A 19,173-nucleotide genomic window follows, 5' to 3' on the forward strand; every position below is an offset into this window, starting at 1 on the left:
CCACTTTGTAAGGCCACACTTGGAATCCTGCATCCAGTTTTGGTCACCACAATATAAAAAAAGATGTTGAGACTCTAGAAAGAGGACAGAGAAGAGCAACAAAGATGATCAGGGGACTTGGAGGCTAAAACATATAAGGAACAGTTGCTGGAATTGGGTCTGTCTAGTTTAATGAAGAGAAGGATGAGGGGGGACATGATAGCAGTCTTCCAATATCTCAGGGGCTGCCCCAAAGAAGAGGGAGTCAAGCTATTCTCCAAAGCTGAAGGCAGGACAAGAAGCAATGGATGGAAACTTAACAAGGAGAGAAGCAACCTAGAACTAAGGAGAAATTTCCTGACAGCGAGAACAATTAACCAGTGGAACAACCTGCCTCCAGAAGTTGTGGATGCTCCAACACTGGAAGTTTTTAAGAAGAGACTGGACAGCCATTTGTCTGAAATGGTATAGAGTCTCAGCATCTTTTTTACTGTTTAACTGTTAAATTCTAGTAAAATGCATGGACAATATTTGTTCTATTGAAGGGAGAATTCTCCTGCCTTATCAGTTCAGGAATTGACCATATATCAGATTAGTTATTTAACCAACCTTGTTCCAGTTTGAAATTTCTCGACATCTGTATTTTACTACCAGATCTGAAAGTTTAGATTGCAAGATCTTTTTTTTTGGGGGGGGGGGGGAGAAAAAAATAAAATATATCCTTTTTATTTTCAGTGTAATGTTAAACCTTTACTGTTCATGCAAACGTAACTTGTTTTAATTCCAGGTTTTCTTGGCCTTCTGAACTTTTAACCGTTTTTTGAAAAGAAAAAAAAGAGAGAGAGTGCTTGATGTAGCTTTTAGATTAATGAGCAAGTTCCCTTAAACTGAGATCATACAAAGGCAATACCCTCCTGCGCTGAAATCTGACAAACATTGCTTCGTGGTAATGAAAAGTTTATATCAATATTAAAACATAAACGTTTGAGAAAGTTTCCGGTTGTAATACAAGACCTGGCCTAGCTGGAAAGAGTTAAAACGCAGGTGAGCGTGTTTTTGAGTTTTGAAAGGCCTCACTGCCTTCGGAGTTGCCCTTTTTTCACAGAAGTCATGTAAGATAACTTGTTCTGAATTAGAGAACTTTAATTTAGAGTTCTACAAATAAAAGTTGGTCTTAGTTCCCTCGCTGTTTTTCTCTCCCACACTAGAAGGTCAGAATATTGCATACGAGAGAACAGAATAGAATAGAATAACAGAGTTGGAAGGGACCTTGGAGGTCTTCTAGTCCAACCCCCTGCTCAGGTAGGAAACCCTATACCATTTCAGACAAATGGCTGTCCAGTCTCTTAAAAACTTCCAGTGTTGGAGTATTCACCGCGTCTGGAGGCAGGTGGTTCCACTGGTTAATTGTTCTAACTGTCAGGAAGTTTCTCCTTAGTTCTAGGTTGCTTCTCTCCCTTGATGGGTTTCCATCCGTTGCTTCTTGTCCTGCCTTCAGGCGCTTTGGAGAACAGCTTGACTCCCTCTTCTTTGGGGCAGCCCTTGAGATATGGAAGACTGCTATCATGTCCCCCCTTGTCCTTCTCTTCGTTAAACTAGACCTACCCAATTCCAGCAACCATTCCTCATATGTTTTAGTCTCCAGCCCCCTGATCATCTTTGTGGCTCTTCTCTGCCCTCTTTCCAGAGTCTCAACGTCTTTTCAATATCATCTAAGATGCAATATTCCACGTGTGGTCTTATACCGAGGCATTATAAACCCTGCACATGACCGTGATTCTGTCCCTATTTTTAATGCAGCATAATATTTTACTTCAATTTAAACCACGATCTTCAGCAAACCATACGCCGTTCCTTGCTACAGGGGTTAAGTGGATCGCTGCGGTTGATAAGTTAGTAACTCCGTTGTTAAGTGAACCGGGCTTCCCTCCTTGACTTTGTCGCAAAAGGGGGATCACATGAATCTGGGGACACTGCAACTGTCACAAATACATGCCTGTTGCCAAGCATCTGAATTTTGATCATGTGACCCCGAGGTCATAACTGAAACACGGCCATATATCACATTTTTCAGTGTCGTCGTAACTTTGAACGATGTTGTAAGTTAAGGACTACCTGTATTCTTGTCCCTCGGCTTCGATGTAATGAATATAGATGTATTTTTATGAGGTTCAAATTACTGGAACGACGTACTATTAATATAGTTCTGACCAATAAGATGGTGGTGTTCCTGGCATTATAAACACTTTCCTAGCTCTAATTGTGGTTACATTGCGGTAATCACTTTTACTGCTGCTGTTAAAAAAAAAAAAAAAATCATCTGAGGGGCACTTTGTTTTTTTTTTTAAAAAAAAAAGAACAACTGCAATTAACTTTTTATGAAAGCCAGCGATTCTCAAGTGCACAAAAATTCTTTCTTTTCTTAAAAAAGAAAGCCAAAATGACCTCGGATACGCAGCCAAGAATGCTTTTATCTGACTTCCCTGTTTCTTTTGGATGGTGTTATTGACCACCGACAACAGCTCTGCGGTTCAACCGTTTAAATGAAAATAGCGTCAAATTGTAGAGAAGAATCTCTTTTGTAAGTAGGTAGACCTCAACGTACGATCCCAGTTGATCCCAAGATTTCCGTGTCTAAGCGAGACAGTTGTTAATTGAGTTTTGCCCCATTTTGCGACCTTTCTTGCTGCAGTGGTTAAGTAAAGTCGGGTAGGCAACTTTGGGTCTTTTATGACTCGTGGACTTCAACTCCCAGAATTCCTGAGCCAGCATGGGGGAACTATGGCCCCTTCATGACTCACGGACTTCAATTCCCAGAATTCCTCAGCCAGCATGAGGGAAACTTTGGCCCCTTCATGACTCGCAGACTTCAACTCCCAGAATTCCTGAGCCAGCACGGGGGAAACTTTGGCCCCTTCATGACTCGTGGACTTCAACTCCCAGAATTCCTGAGCCAGCATGGGGAAAACTTTGACCCCTTCATGACATGGAGACTTGAACTCCCAGAATTCCTGAGTCAGCATGAGGGAACTATGGCCCCTTCATGACTTGGGGACTTCAACTCCCAGAATTCCTCAGCCAGCATGTGGGAACTATGGCCCCTTCATGACTTGTGGACTTCAATTCCCAGAATTCCTGAGCCAGCACGGGGAAACTTTGGCCCCTTCATGATGGCGGAGTTCAACTCCCAGAATTCCTGAGCCAGCATGGGGGAATTATGGCCCCTTCATGACTTGCAGACTTCAACTCCCAGAATTCCTCAGCCAGCATGGGGGAACCATGGCCCCTTCATGACTCGTGGGACTTCAACTCCCAGAATTCCTGAGCCAGCATGGCTCAGCTTGGAAACCTCTCCCTTTCCCCTCAGCATGGCTGGCTCAGGAATTCTGGGAGTTGAAGTCCACGAGTCATAAAAGAGCCGAGGTTGCCTACCCCTGAGTTAAGTGAATCACTGCAGTTGTTAAATTAGTCACACGTTGTTAAATGAATCTGGCTCCCCCCCCCCCGTTTACTTTGCTTGTCAGAAAGTCGCAAAAGGGGATCACATGACCCTGGGACACTTCAACCCTCGTAAATACGTGCCAGTTGCCGAATTTTGATCACATGATCATGGGGATGTTGGGATGGTTATAAGTTTAAAAACCACTCATGTCATTTTTTTCAGTACTGTTGTAGCTTCAAGTGGTCACTAAACAAACTGTTGTAAGTGAAGAACTATCTACTTTTGAATTGATGTTTGCCTTCCTTTAACTTTCTTAATTTTTTTTTTTTTTTTTACTGAATTAAAATCTGAAAAATTGGGCTTTCAAGAAGAGATGTATTGCTTGGGTATTGACTACACGTGATGGGTGGTTTTTTTTAAAAGTAAAATTTGAAAAGGCATAAAGGTATGATGCAAATTGTGTTTTGTCTGGAGATTTCTTAGCTTGCTCAATAGACTCTTTCCCAGAAATAGTTTATTTTGCCTTTTTCTGGGTCTGTTTTTGTTTTTGTTTTATTTCCCATTCTAGTCTGCAGCTGAAAATCTACTCACCAGGCCTGATCCTGCTTGGCTGTTTTGAGATCAGCCAAGCTTGAAGGGACTTTATTACTTGATTTTCACTAAATGGGTTCTTGAAATAGACTTTCCTTTAGCTGCTTGCATGACCGACGGCTAAGAAATTCAAGAGAATTCTCCCAGCTGAATACAAATTTAGCTTTTTTTTTTTTGGTGGTCTACCTTGCAAAAAGTGTTCTGCAGCCTGTGATTGATTATGCTGTTGGATTCTTATGCCTTGCTCTCTGTCTAATTTTGCCTGGGTCCTCGACTTACAGCCACTAATTTAGTGACCATTCAAAGTTAGAGCAGCACTGAAAAAAGGGACTTAACGGCCATTTTTCACACTTCTGACTTTTGCAGCATCCCCATGGGTCACTGATCAAAATTCAGCCACTTGGCAATGGGTTCATATTTATGACGGTTGCAGTGTGTCCCAGGAGTCATGTGATACCTTTTTGCGACCTTCTGACCAGCAATGTCAATGGGGAAGCCAGATTCACTTAACAACTGTGTTGCTAACTTTTAACAACTGAACCAATGTGGCAAGAAAGGTCAGGCAACGGAGCAAAACTCATTTAAGAACTGTCTTGCTTAGCAATAGAAGTTGTGGCCTCCATTGTGGTTGTAAGTTGAGGACTACAAATACAGCAGGGGTGGGGTACTAGGGCAACTTCATGACTCGTGGACTTCAACTCCCAGAATTCCTGAGCCAGCATGAGGAAACTATGGCCCCTTCATGACTTGCGGACTTCAACTCCCAGAATTCCTCAGCCAGCATGGGGGAAAATATGGCCCTTTTATGACTTGAGGACTTCAACTCCCAGAATTCCTCAGCCAGCATGAGGGAACTATGGCCCCTTCATGACTCATGGACTTCAACTCCCAGAATTCCTCAGCCAGCATGGGGAAAAATATGGCCCTTTTATGACTTGTGGACTTCAACTCCCAGAATTCCTGAGCCAGCATGGGGGAAAATATGGCCTTTTTATGACTTGTGGACTTCAACTCCCAGAATTCCTGAGCCAGCATGGAGTTGAAGTCCACAGGTCATAGAACTGCCTTAGTTGCCTACCATGAGAGTATAGCATGAGTTATGTATGAATATATTGCTTGCTGCTTGTGGAGGTGGGTGATCCTTTTTGGATCAGTGTGCCATCGATATACAATGTACTACAGGATTCTAGACCAGAGGTCCCCAACCTGTGGGCCATAGCCCACAACCGGGCCGCGGCCTATTTGCATCTGGTCCGCGTGAGTGGCAGGCTGGCGTGCATGCATCCCCACTTTTGTGTGTGGTGCCTCAAAGCTTCTCTCTTGTGTGAGCGGAGATGTGCATGCATGCGCTCTGGCCCGCCACCCACGGGGCCCAGTTCCCCTCTTCCCCCCTCCAGCCGGGCAGCCCAAGCTGCAAAAGTTGGGGAACCCACTGTTCTAGACAATCCAGTGTGACTCTTCCTTTAGTCTGGATCTGAGGGGTGAAGTTCATGGGGAAGAAAAGTTGAACACGAATTCAGCTCTGAATCCAAACACTTATTTTCCTGGATATTCGAATACACTTGAATGCTTGCTAATTTACCTGCAGGTAATTTACCTCCAGATTCAGTCATAGTTTCATTCCATACAGCATTAACCTTGCGAACTCTCAAGCTTCCTCCTTCCGTTATATATTCAAGATGGGCAGTGTTTAATATTTATTTGTTATGTATATGTAGGGGTGTGAGTCTATACCAGTGATGGCGAACCTTTTAGAGACCGAGTGCCCAAACTGCAACCCAAAACCCACTTATGCATCGTCGGGTGCCGGGTGGGTGTGGCCCATTTGCTGGGTGTGGCCAATTGGGTGTGGCTCATTGGGTGGGCGTGGCTGCGGTGGTAACGGCAGACTGGGTGGGACTAAAAAGTTCAATCAAACAATTCCAACTTTGTAAGATCTTTTTTTTCCCCGCTGAAATTGACTGATTGATTGAACCTTTTTTTTTTTTTTGCACACGGCAGCAGAGGCTTAAAGTGAAAAGGTTTTATAAAACCCAGCTGAAGGCCTAGGACTGGGGCGACGGTGCGCACTCAATCCCAATCTGAGTGCCGCCTCTGGCACCCGTGCCATAGGTTTGCCACCACTGGTCTATACATATTTGTTGTATATAGTATGTTTAGGTGTATGTCATGTTTGTGTTTCACTTTGAGAGCGGGCAACTAAATTTCATTTTTGATGTTGCCATTGTGCCCACAGTAAAAAAAATAACAATAAAGGTTATCTTACCTATAGGAGTCAAACTTAGGAATTCCTATAATTTTATTGAACCTATTGGAGCACCAAATCCAATTAACACTGAAAATAGTAAGAAAAGAGGAACAGAGTGAATTGCAGGACAAAGGGGAGAAAAATAGCAGTGCAGTAGAACGAACATAATGAATTTACAGCCTCCACTTTTTACTCTTCATAATGTATACTTGTCATTTCTTAAAAAAAAAAAAAAACCATTGTCTGATCAGTCCATCCCAAAATCAGAATTTTATTTTTTTTTTCTACCTCAAGCACAACATTTAGAAGCAGTTTCCAGACAGCAATAAAAGATGTATTCTTCTCTTTGATTAAAACAGTTAATTTGGCCATCTCTGCTACTTCCACCAATTTCTCAGGAGTCAAATTTTGAATGTCTTTCTGGATTAAGAATTTTCAGAGTTACTCTCTGGGATATTACATGGATATTACAGAGTCTCCAAGAAATCGCACGTTCTCCTAGGTGTGCTCACATATGAAAGTCAGTGGGGTTTCCTTCCTTCTAAATGTCCATAAAAATTCTTTCCTGGACTCCGAGGTTCTTAATCCTCCAGCTCGCAGCGCCACTGACCTCCCTGAGGTCCACTTGAAGCATCTCTAGTTGCTTGGAGTTACCTTCTAAATGTCTCTGTTCTCTCTCCGTAGCTTAGATACCAGCATGGCCTGGGGACTCCAGATTTAAGGCAGACACTTCCCAACCTGAAAAACTTCCTGGAGCACGGTCTCATGGTTAGATGGTGAGTAAGTTCTGTTTTGCTTTGCGTCACAGTGCAGGTCATCTTCGACTTAACAGCCATCCATTTAGCGACCGTTTGGCCCTGGGAAAAAGGAAGGTACAGCTGGTCCTTGCATTTAACCAGCCCTGGTGGCGCAGCGGTTAGAATGCAGGCCTGCAGGCTACTTCTGCTACCTGTCAGCTGCCCGCAGTTCAGCAGTTCGATTCTCACCGGCTCAAGGTTGACTCGGCCTTCTGTCCTTCTGAGGTCAGTAAAATGTGGACCCAGATTGTTGATGGGGCAAGATGCTGACTGTAAACCGCTTAGAGAGGGCTGTGAAGCACTGTGAAGCGGTATATAAGGCTAAGTGCTATTGCTAAGTGGGAAGGAAAGGAAGGAAGGAAGGAAGGAAGGAAGGAAGGAAGGAAGGAAGGAAGGAAGGAAGGAAGGAAGGAAGGAAGGAGCAGCGAGCCATGGTGGTTCAGTGGTTAGAATGCAGCATTGCAGACTAATTCTGCCCATCGCCAGGAGTTCGATACTCGCCAGATCAAGGTGGACTCAGCCTTCCATCCTTCCAAGGTCAGTAAAATGAGGACCCAGATTGTTGGGGGCAAATAGGCTGACTCTGAAAACTGCTTAGGGAGGGCTGTAAAAGCCCTGTGAAGCGGTATGTAAGTCCAAGTGCTGTTGGTATTGCTAGGGAGATTCTCTTCTGTAGTAGCTCCAACTTGCAAGTCTGGACTGCAGCAAAAACACCAACCATCCCTGGAGCTGAAAGCGTTTAAATCCACATGCAATTCCTGAGAGGTAGCTCCACCCAACAACACATAACGCACGAGGTTTCTTCGACTTGAGGGACCGATCCTAATCACCGTCTACCCCTGCAGCTTAATAGAAAAGAAGGGCCAGGGGTGACAGGATAGCTGCCTTCCGACATTTGAGGGGCTGCCCCAAAGAAGAAGAGGGATGTCAGCCTCTTCTCCAAAGCGCCAGAAGGCAGGAGAAGAAGCAACGGATGGAAACTCATCAAGGAGAGAAGCAACCGAGAACTAAGGAGAAACTTCCTGACTGTGAAGCGGTATATAAGTCTAAGTGCTGTTGCTATTGCTATTAACAACCGTTCACACAATCAAAATTTGGGCATTTGATAACCAGCATGTATTTAGGACAGCTGCAGAACTCTGGAGTCACAGGATCCCCATTTGTGAGCTTCCCAGCCAGCTTCCGACAAGCAAATTCAGCGAGAGAAGCCGGTTTCTTTAATGACGATATGATTCGCTGAACAGCTGCCGTGATTTGCTTAACTTTTGAGTTGTAAAATCAAGCACAACTTAACAACTGCCTTGCTTAGCCGTGGAAATTCTGGTCCCGCTTGCGGTCGTACGTTGAGGACTACTTGCAACAGAAAAGTAGCTAAAGATCAAACGTTTTCAGAAAACACAGAATATGGAGAATTATAATAATAATAGTAGTAGTAGTAAAGTTGGAAGGGACCTTGGAGGTCATCTAGTCCAACCCTGCTCAGGCAGGAAACTCTACACCATTTCGGACAAATGGCTGTCCAGTCTCTTCTTAAAAACTTCCAGTGTTGGAGCATTTACCGCTTCTGGAAGCAGGCTGTTCCACCGATTAACTGTTCTGTCAGGAAGTTTCTCCTTAGTTCTAGGTTGCTTCTCTCCTTGATTAGTTTCCACCCGTTGCTTCTTCTCCTGCCTTCAGGCGCTTTGGAGAACGGCTTGACTCCCTCTTCTTTGGGGCAGCCCCTGAGATATTGGAACACTGCTATCCTGTCCCCCCTTGTCCTTCTCTTCGTTAAACTAGACATACCCAGTTCTAGCAACCGTTCCTTATATGTTTTAGCCTCCAGTCCCCTAATCATCTTTGTTGCTCTTCTCTGCAGTCTTTTGTGCCGTTCTGTGTGCTGTCTTTATTACCGAAGATGCTCCAATCTGCCCAGCTCACTAGGATTACTAACCCTGATTTTGCTGTCGTCCAGGAATGGCTTTCGTCGAAATAATTTTTTTTTAACCAAACAACCAAAACAATAATAATAATAAAGTTGGGAAGGATTCCCTCTGTGAGTTCTTAAATACGATAAATAAATTAAAACATAAACAAGAAAACCAAAGAGTCCGTCGGTGCTCGTCATGACCCCAGAGCAGTGGGCTCCGTGGCCTTCTGCTGCTGTCCCAGAGAGAAGCTTCAGGATTCAGCAGAATCATCAGGCAGGTGTCAGGGTTCCGACTAATGAAGCACTTCAAAGAACTTTCAGGCATGTTTCCCAAAGCCTTTATTACAGAGCCGGTCACCATCATGGACGTTTTGATGCCAGAATCTGACCTTCTTGCTGGCATCAAACTTTTCTTGCTAAACCCCTCCCTTATTTTGCAGTCACAAGTCACATTATCCAATTAGTGTGAAGGTCAAAAGTTTACTTCCTCTTTCTTTCCCGGGCTTTTTACCCCCCCCCCACTCTAAGCTATGTATTAACCCAGTAAATACCAGACAGTTTTGCATATTGTCAAAGCAAGAATATACAGTATTTGCAGCATTGACAGCAGGTTGTCCAAATCAGGGATCCCCAACCCCCAGGCTGTGGACCAGTACCGGTCTGTGGCATGCCAGCAACCGTTCCGCACAAAAAGCAAAGCCCCATCTGCGGGATGCAGGCAGCACACAAAACCACGCATTGTCCGGTCCGCGGAAAAAACCTCTCTTCATAGAACCGGTCCCTAGTGCCCAAAAGGTTGGGGACCTCTGGTCTAAATCCCTCATCTTCAAAGGCAGACCATGTCCACCTCTGGCCAACTGAAGTCTCAGCCTGTGCAGATGTGAGATCATAAACTCCGCCGATCACCAGATCACTTGCAACGAAGGGAAGGTGGATCAGGTTTTGGTCAGGAGACTGAGCGGAACATAATTTTACGGCCAGAAACGGTGCAGAACGAGCCATTCCTTGATTTCTTATGACTAATTATGTGTAGAGCAGTGGTTCTCAACCTTTTTAATGCCGCGACCCCCAACCGGTTGTAAGTCGAGGACTACTCAACCGGTCGTAAGTCGAAGACTACTCAACTGGTGCAGCACCATTTGCAGAATGGGACTTTTGGCGGGCTCAGCAGGGCAGAGACAGCCTGGACAATTCCTATTGGCTTTTGAAAGCCAATAGTATTAGACTCTATTCAAGAGAGTCTATTCTATTGGCTTTCAAAAGCCAATAGAGTAAAAGGGAGCAGCACAGCTAAGGAAAAGGGGGAAAAAAATGGCGGACTGCGTTGTTTGGCGACCCCCGTGAAATGGTCGTTCGACCCCAAATGGGGTCCCGACCCACAGGCTGAGAACCACTGGTGTAGAGTCTTAAAAGACGAGCTATGCTTCCGTGGCGTTTTAGCTTCAAACCTCAATCAAGTTTCTGTCCCGCTGCCAAGAATCTTTTTTTTACAATTGCGGCGAGATATCAATGTGAGCGATAGATTAAAGTCCACAGGTAACAGATACCTTTTCAAGGTGGGTGTTCCAATTAGCAGTTTAATCCTTATTAGGATTAAGAGTCCTTATGCAAACTCAGCGGCTCCTGTATTCCTAGGTAGTCTACTTAAAGCTTTTGCAATCCCGGGAGTCTCAGAGCTGTCGCCCTGAAGACGTGGAGCCTGGGAGAAGGAGCGGGAAAATATCCAGCTTTTATTGGACTGTGAAATCCTCCCTTCAAGAGGATTTCATTTTATGGGGTTAGAAAAGAGCCAAGCGTTGAGAGCTTTGGGATTGAAGTCCAAACTAATCAAGACACCTGCTTCGTGACCGTTTGTGATGGGAGAGGATAAATTATATCTAAACAAGAATTGGAGTTGTGTTGTCCTCGGTGCTCTCTTGAGCTTGGCGGTTTACTTGCAGACATTTTATTACCCAGCTAGGCAACACCCTCAGTGTTAGAAGGGAGCCTAACAACAACCCGATCAAGGAACCACCAAAAACATTCCCACCAACACTGATAGTGCAGTGATAGCGAACCTTTTAGAGACCGAGTGCCCAAACTGCAACCCAAAACCCACTTATGCATTGTCGGGTGCCGGGTGGGCATGGCTGCAGTGGTAATGGCAGACTGGGTGGGACTAAAAAGTTCAATTAATCAGTTCCAACTTTGCAAGGTCTTTTTTCTTCCCACGAGAAGTTGAAATTGACTGATTGATTGAACCCTTTTTTTTTTTTTTTTTTTTTTTGCACATGGCAGCGGAGGCCTAAAGCAAAAAGATTTTATAAAACCCAGCTGAAGCCCTAGGACTTGGGTGACGGTGCGCGTGCCCACAGAGAGGGCTCTGATTGCCGCCTCTGGCACCCGTGCCATAGGTTCGCCACCACTGCCCTATAGCATTTCAGACAAATGGCTGTCCAGTCTCTTCTTAAAAACTTCCAGTGTTGGAGCACCCACAAGGTCTGGATGCAGGTTGTTCCACTGGTTAGCTGTCCTCACAGTCAGGAAGTTTCTCCTTAGTTCCAGGTTGCTTCTCTCCGTGATTAGCTTCCATCCATCGCTTCTTGTCCTGCCTTCAGGTGCTTTGGAGAATTTCTGAGTTTCAGTTCTGCCTCAGATCAGCTCTCTCCATCCTGTGCAAATGGTCCTCAGCCGTGGGATTACCTGCAAACCTCTCAAACTATTTACACCAGTGGTTCTCAACCTGTGGGTCGGGACCCCATTTGGGGTCGAACGACCATTTCACAGGGGTCACCAAACAACGCAATCCGCCATTTTTTGCCTCCTTTTCCTTAGCTGTGCTGCTCCCTTTTATTCTATTGGCTTTTGAAAGCCAATAGAATAGACTCTCTTGAATAGAGTCTAATTCTATTGGCTTTCAAAAGCCAATAGGAATTGTCCAGGCTGTCTCTGCCCTGCTGAGCCCGCCCAAAGTCCCATTCTGCAAACGGTGCTGCACCAGTTGAGTAGTCCTCGATTTACGACCGGTTGAGTAGTCCTCGACTTACGACCGGTTGGGGGTCGCAGCATTAAAAAGGTTGAGAACCACTGATTTACACGAATAGCAGATTTGGCTCTGTGTGTGTGTGTGTGTGTGTGTCTTGTGTTTATTTGGGGTCCTGGGTTGCCCTCTTTTAAGGTGGCAGAGCGCTTCAAACTCCCACTGACTTTAATCCTCCTCCTCCTCTTCCTCGCAGCGATCGTCACCACGTTTCCAGCGCCATCCCCGTTCCAAAGAGACAAGCTTCTGCGTTTGGCGGTTTGGATGTCGCCTTTTCCGGCAACCACCCGTCTCCGGACAAGGGGCTTCGCAAACGGGCTAACTCGGAGAACGAGAGACTGGCGCACAAGAGCCCTGTCCCGAGTCACAACTCGGCTTCAAGCCCACCCTTCGCCATCGCCGGAGAGACGGAGAAAAAGGCCGCCTCCTTATCCTCCTCCTTAGATACCTCCCTCGACTTCTCGAAAGGAAGCAAAACGGGCGAGGATTTGCGGCTCGGTGTCAACGGCGAGAACAGGAGCTTGAGCGGCTCCCGGAATCCACCGCCGCCGGAAGCTTTCCGGGAACCTTCTCAGGCCGTCAACGGCAGCCCGTTCTCCGGCGAGCACCCCGGTGCCGCCGCCCGCGAGCGGCCGAGCATCTTCTGCGGCGCGCTCAGCACTGACCTCCTGTGTACCGTGGAGCAGGCGGAGGAGATCATGGGTCTGGAGGCCATGGGGTTCGGCTCGGGAGACCAACTCGGGGCCTTTAACTATATCCCGGTGGATCACGCGGTGGCAGTGGAATGCGACGATCAAGTCCTGGGGGAATTTGAGGAGTTTTCCCGGAGGATCTACGCGCTGAACAAGGACACCCCCACGTTCCGCCGGCCGCGGAAAGGGTCCGACAAGTAGCTCCCGGGCGTCGCGAGGAGGCTGCGCGGGTCACCAAGAGGAAGCGGTGTTTCTGGAGATAAACCTTGCACTCGTCGTCCTGACCGGTTGCGGTAGGGGGGTCTCCAAACGTGGCAACGTGGAAGACTGGCGGACTACAACTCTCGAGAATTCCCCAGGCCCGGGAATTCTGGGAGTTGAAGTCCGCAAGTCGCGGCAGGCTAGGGAATTCTGGGAGTTGAAGCCCGCCAGGCTTCAAGTTGTCGAGTTTGGAGAGCTTCCCCCCCCCCCAAGTTATGGGGTAGGAGGGCGGTAGGGAAGACAATTGTTCTTGCTGCCGTTTTGGGAAGGAAGCGTGTGGGTCAGAATCTGCTCTCTCCCCCCCCCAAAAAAAATCATCACCCCTTTCCTTTCCCCCGAATTTTTAATCCTCACAAATTGCTTTGGCAATTCAGTCAGGTCTTTTGCGTTACTTTTTTCCCCTCAGAAGTTTTATTATTTCCATCCTTTCAGGAGAAATTAGGTCAAGCTTTTGCCAGTTTACCAGCAAGGCTCTGCGTGTCTCTCCTTCTTCCCAGCAGCTTTTTGCTTTCAGCCCGGCTTTTCCGCTTTCTGGTTGACAGGCACACACAATGTTTTGGTTGTTGCTTTTCTTGGGAAGCAGATGATTCAACAGTAGGAAAGTCTATCACTCAAGAAGCCTGGGTAAAATTCCCAGTCTCGGGTGTCTCTTTCTTTCTTTCTTTCTTTCTTTCTTTCTTTCTTTCTTTCTTTCTTTCTTTCTTTCTTTCTTTCTTTCTTCCCTTCCTTCCTTCCTTCCTCCTCCCCTCCCTCCCTTCCCCTTCTTTCCTTCTTCCCTTCCTTCTTTTTCCTCCTTCCCTTCTTTTTCCCTCCCTCCCTCCCTCCTTCCTTCTTCCCCTTCTCCTTCCTTCCTTCCTCATTGCCTCCTCCCCTCCCTTCCTTCCCCTTCTCCTTTCCTTCTTCCCTTCCTTCTTTCTCTCTTTTTTCCTCCTTCCCTTCTTCTTCCCCCCTCTCTCCCTCCTCCTTTTCTTCTTTCCCTTCTCCTTCCTTCCTTCCTTCCTTTCTTCCTTCCTGTCCTTCCTCATTTCCTCCTCCCATCCCTTCCTTCTTTTCCTCTTCCTTCCTCCCTTCTTCCTTCTTTCTCTCCTTTTTTCTTTCCCTTCCTCCCTCCCTCTCTCCCTTCTTCCTTCCTTCTTTCCTTCTCCTTCCTCTCCTTCCTCATTGCCTCCTCCCGTCCCTTCCTTCTCCTCCTTTCCTCCCTTCTTTTTCTCTCCTTTTTCCTTCCCTTCTTCTTCCCTTCCTCTCTCCCTCCTTCCTTCCTTCCTTCCTTATTCCCTTCTCCTTCCTTCCTTCCTTCCTTCCTTCCTTCCTTCCTTCCTTCCTTCCCTCCCTCCCTCCCACACCTGTCCCGGAATAAAGAACGGGACTTGCCAAAAGAACCCCATGGAAATCTCTGCTGCTTCAGTGGGTCAGATGCCAGAGAGATGGTCAAGGAATCGTTCCTTTTGCTTCCGAGAATAAAATTAATATGCTTTAAAAGCCACCCCAGCCTAACTCCCATGCAATTAAGGCGCCGCCTCTGTTTCAAGAATAAAATCATGTCTTGCTTTGGATAAGTAGGCGACTATGCACACCAACACCCGCTTGTCCACCGAAGATGCTGCTTCTAAGGCACGCCGGCTTCCGTGGCCTTCGTGGAAGGCGGTCTGTCTCTGCTGCCGGAGTGCCTCACGGGACCATCAACTGTTAACAATATAGCCTGTGGGCGCATTATTATTATTATTATGGTTATTATTATTATTATCATCATTACTGTTATTACCGTTAAGACTATTATCCATGATTTCAACCTCAGTCCAGCAGTGAAGCAGTTTACACAAAGACACAGGTCAGGCTTTGCACACCTACAATCCCCCTCCCATGTGTGCATGTAGACAACAACCCCCCCCCCCCCAGTGCAATAGATATTTGGAGTTACCTGAATTGAACGGAATTGTGCTTTCGGAAGACTATTTCGAACCATTTCAATCCTTTTTTTAAAAAAAAAAACAAAAATACAGGCAACCAACCCATATTTTTAAATTGGAATTGTTTTCAAACAGTTGACGCAACAGGGCAGATTTAACTTTCAAGTGAGGTAGTTCCCGACTGCACACGAGTGGATTTCCCGGTCTGCTTCAGACTCCTGAAGATCTGCCTTTTTAGGGGTCAAATAAGCCTAGCTTTTTGCTTTCTACCTTGTATATCAAAGTCTGGGCTCGACTGAGAGCCCGATAAATATAAATATGTATGGCAGAATAAAAATTGAATTTGCTTCCTGGCTGTCGGGCGCTTCTTTCCCCCTGTTTGACTCCGGTCTACAACATCAAGCAGGGAAATTGTAAAAGGGGGGGGGGAGGAATCGGACATTGGGTGTGTTCCCCCTTGACTTTATCATAAGGTGACCAACTTTATTACAATGAAAAGGAGGACACAAATAAATTGAAGAAAAAAAAATTCTAAATAAAAAAAACATTCATTGCAACAATAATACAGACAACTTGCATGTGCGAAGTTTGCCAGCCGGGTGTTTTGGCGCGCTCACCAGCAATTCCTATTGCAGTGTTTCTCAACCTTGACAATTTTAAGGCATGTGGACTTCAACTCCCAGAATTCCACAGCCAGCATTGCTGGCTGTGGAATTCTGGGAGTTGAAGTCCACATGCCTTAAAATTGTCAAGGTTGAGAAACACTGTCCTATTGGCTTTCGAAAGCCAATAGTGGGAGTAGCACAGCTCATGCAAAAGTTGAAAAAAAAAAACCATCAAAAAAAAGTGCCGGATCCTCGTTCTGAGCGTTCTATGAGGAAAAAAAAAAGCCCTGCAGATTAGTCTTCAAATATCGAAAAGGAGGACATGAAGGAGGACACTTTTTGAGGGAGGACAGAACTCACAAAATGAGGACTGTCCTCCCTAAAGGAGGACGGTTGGTCACCTTATTTATCAGAAGTTCGCAAAAGAAGATCGCACAACCCCAGGACACTGCAACCGTCATAAATACTGGCATATATACATGCCAGTTGCCAAGTATTTTTGATCATGTTACAATGGTCATTAAGTGTGTAAAACGGTCCTGAGTCACTTTTTTCAGTAACTTTGAACGGTCACTAAACGAACTGTTATAAAGTCAAGGACTACTTCTATATACATACCCGTGTTTCCCCCAAAATAAGACCGGGTCTTCTTATTATTATTATTATTTTCCTCTAAAAGAAGCATCAGGTCTTATTTTCAGAGTAGGCCTTATCTCACTTCCGGCACCAATAGCCCCACCTTAGCTGGTCCACTTCTTCTGGGGCTGAAGTTCAGCAGCTGCATTCGGTTCTGCATTTTGCAGTCAGGCCTCTCCTGAAGGCCTAAGTAGCCGAGTACCGAGCTATGGATCCAATCCATAGCTTGGGGCTCGGCTGCTGAGGTCTTGCAGAACTGAGCTACGGATTGAACCCATAGCTTGGTTCTCAGCTGCAGAGGCCTTCCGGAAAGGCCCGTGACTGAGATATGCAGACCTGGGTGCAGAAGAGGCCTCAGGAGAAGAAGTGGGCCGGCAAGGAGAGGCCTGGCTGCAAAGTAAGTGGGTGCAGGGTGGATGGGGCGGGTCCACTCTCCCCACCCCCGCCCTAGCTTGATTTTTAGGTGTGCGCTTCACCCCAAAACTAGGGCTTATTTTAGGGGTAGGGTTTATATTAGGCCCACTCCCAAAAATCAAGGTAGGGCTTATTGTTGGCATAGGCCAGGGATAGGCAACCTTGGCTGTTTTATGACTCGAGGACTTCAATACCCAGAATTCCTGAGCCAGCCATGCTGAGGGGAAAGGGAAAGGTTTCCAAGCTGAGCCATGCTGGCTGAGGAATTCTGGGAGTTGGAAGTCCACGAGTCATGAAGGGGCCAAAGTTTCCCCCATGCTGGCTCAGGAATTCTGGGAGTTGAACTCCACGAGTCATGAAGGGGGCCATAGTTTCCCCCATGCTGGCTCAGGAATTCTGGGAATTGAAGTCCACGAGTCATAAAAGAGCCAAGGTTGTCTACCCCTGGTGTAGGCCTTACTTTCGGGAAAACACAGCATTATAGTACACATTATATACATTTATGCTTTATGGCATTATTCCTTTTAATATAAGCTGCCCAGAGTCACCTCGAAGTGAGATGGCCAGCCAAAAAAAAAAAAAAAATCAAATAAATAAATATACACACACAGCCACTGTTGCAAAATGAGATTGACAGGTGTCCCATGCTATAACTCTTGTGTTTGTATATATGGCTTCTTAATGCTTGTAATATGGAGAAAACCTAAAGGTTGAAAAATGGGACATTGAGCTTTTTTGCAAATACACAAGAGGAAGAAGCTAGGGAGTGCTTTGGGAAATGGAACTGCTGGAAGAAAAGTGACCTGGTGGGGATAAGCAAAGAGATCTAAAGAGGAATTGTGAACGAACCTCAAAAATTAAGGACTAGCTCCTTAACTGAACTAGGTAAGCTGGGGGGGGGGGAGGGAGCCATGATACAATTTGTGGAGGTCAATAGATAATGGCTCTCTTATTGTAAAGATGCTTGGATGAGCACATTGGTTCATCTGTCTTGGGCAGGGGTAGGCAACTTTGGCCCCTTCATGACTTGTGGACTTCAACTCCCAGAATTCCTCACCAGCAGGGGGGAACTATGGCCCCTTCATGACTGGTGGACTTTAACTCCCAGAATTCCTGGGCCAGCATGGGGGAACTATGGCCCCCTTCATGACTTTTGGACTTCAATTCCCAGAATTCCTCAGCCAGCATGAGGGAACTATAGCCCCTTCATGACTTGTGGACTTCAACTCCCATAATTCCTCAGCCAGCATGGAAGAACTATGGCCTTTTTAAGACTGTGGACTTCAACTCCCAGAATTCCTCAGCCAGCGTGGGGGAACTTTGGCCCCTTCATGACTCGTGGACTTCAACTCCCAGAATTCCTGAGCCAGCATGGGGGAACTATGGCCCCTTCATGACTCGTGGACTTCAACTCCCAGAATTCCTTGGCTGGCTCATCGCTTAGCGATGAGAATCTGGGGGGTCTCCGCCGCGGCCGTACCCACCTTGTGTAAGTGTCACACACGAGTGAAATCTTGTTTGGTGGGCCAGGAGAACATCTCCAAGACTGCTTTCCGATGACTTAAGTTGTCCCGGTGGGGAAGCTGGGCATGGCTGCTCTTTGGAGGAAGGGGTTGTCTGAAGTTCAGAGTTGTCTTCTTTTGCGATAAATCCGGGGTTTGTTATTTTGCCCCCAGCCCAGGCGGGCCCGAGATTAATGGGGCCCTGGGTGAGGAATGCCCTTCCATCAACTTCCCACTTTCTTTTTCAACATTATCTCTATATTCCTCTGATTTTTATCTCAGATGAATGTGGCGGAGCTGGAGGCTGGAAAGACGAATCACATTTTCATGTTCTTATACATTCAGTTGTGTCCTCGCTGCCAAAAACAACTTGTATGATTTTTCGTTTGTGGGAATTGGGGGGGGGGGGATTAGCCATAGGGTATTGCTGTGGTTTTTCTTTCTTTCTTTCTTTCTTTCTTTCTTTCTTTCTTTCTTTCTTTCTTTCTTTCTTTCTTTCTTTCTTTTCTTTCTCTTTCTCTTTCTTTGCTTCCTTTATCTCCTTTTTCCTCCTTTCTTTCCTTCCTACCTTCCTTCTCTCTGCTTTTCATTGCCTCTCCTTCCTTCTCCTTTTCATTTCCTCTCCTTCCTTCATTCCTTCTCCCTCCTTTTCATTGCCTTTCCTTCCTTCCTTCTCCATTTCATCTTCTTTCCTTCCTTCTTTCCTTCCTTCTCCCTCCTTTTCATTGCCTCTCCTTCCTTCCTTCCTTTTCATTGCCTCTCTTTTCCTTCCTTCCTTCTCCTTTTCATTTCCTCTCCTTTCCTTCCTTCTTTCCTTCCTTCTCCCTCCTTTTCATTGCCTCTCCTTCCTTCCTTCCTTCCTTCCTTCCTTCCTTCCTTCCTTCCTTCCTTCCTTCCTTCCTTCTCCATTTCCTCTCCTTTCCTTCCTTCTTTCCTTCTCCCTCCTTTTCATTGCCTCTCCCTTCCTTCCCTCCTCCCTCCTTTTCATTGCCTCTCCTTCCTTCCTTCCTTCCTTCCTTTTCATTGCCTCTCCCTTCCTTCCTTCCTTCCTTCCTTCCTTCCTTCCTTCCTTCCTTCCTTCCTTCCTTCCTTCCTTCCTTCCTTCCTTCCTTGCCACCAGACGTTGTGGGTGCTTCATCACTGGAGGTTTTTAAGAAGAGACTGGACAGCC

The 19,173-nt window shown here is 46.2% G+C and overlaps 1 protein-coding gene across 3 annotated transcripts in view; it reads left to right on the forward strand.

Annotated features, from left to right (window-relative positions):
* UVRAG (UV radiation resistance associated) overlaps window positions 1-13,702 on the forward strand; it is a 118,094-nt gene extending 104,392 nt beyond the window's left edge. For all 3 annotated transcript variants that reach the window (XM_039365702.1, XM_039365703.1, XM_039365700.1), the window contains 2 exons: window positions 6,945-7,036; window positions 12,182-13,702. In XM_039365702.1, coding sequence (XP_039221636.1) covers window positions 6,945-7,036; window positions 12,182-12,878 — 789 coding nt within the window. In that variant the 3' untranslated portion in view covers window positions 12,879-13,702. The remainder of the gene's footprint in view (window positions 1-6,944; window positions 7,037-12,181) is intronic.
* The last annotated feature ends 5,471 nt before the right edge of the window (window positions 13,703-19,173 follow it).

This window comes from Crotalus tigris, unplaced genomic scaffold (genome assembly GCF_016545835.1).
Source record: "Crotalus tigris isolate CLP2741 ecotype Arizona unplaced genomic scaffold, ASM1654583v1 scf7180000020156.337934, whole genome shotgun sequence".
Lineage (NCBI taxonomy): Eukaryota > Metazoa > Chordata > Lepidosauria > Squamata > Viperidae > Crotalus > Crotalus tigris.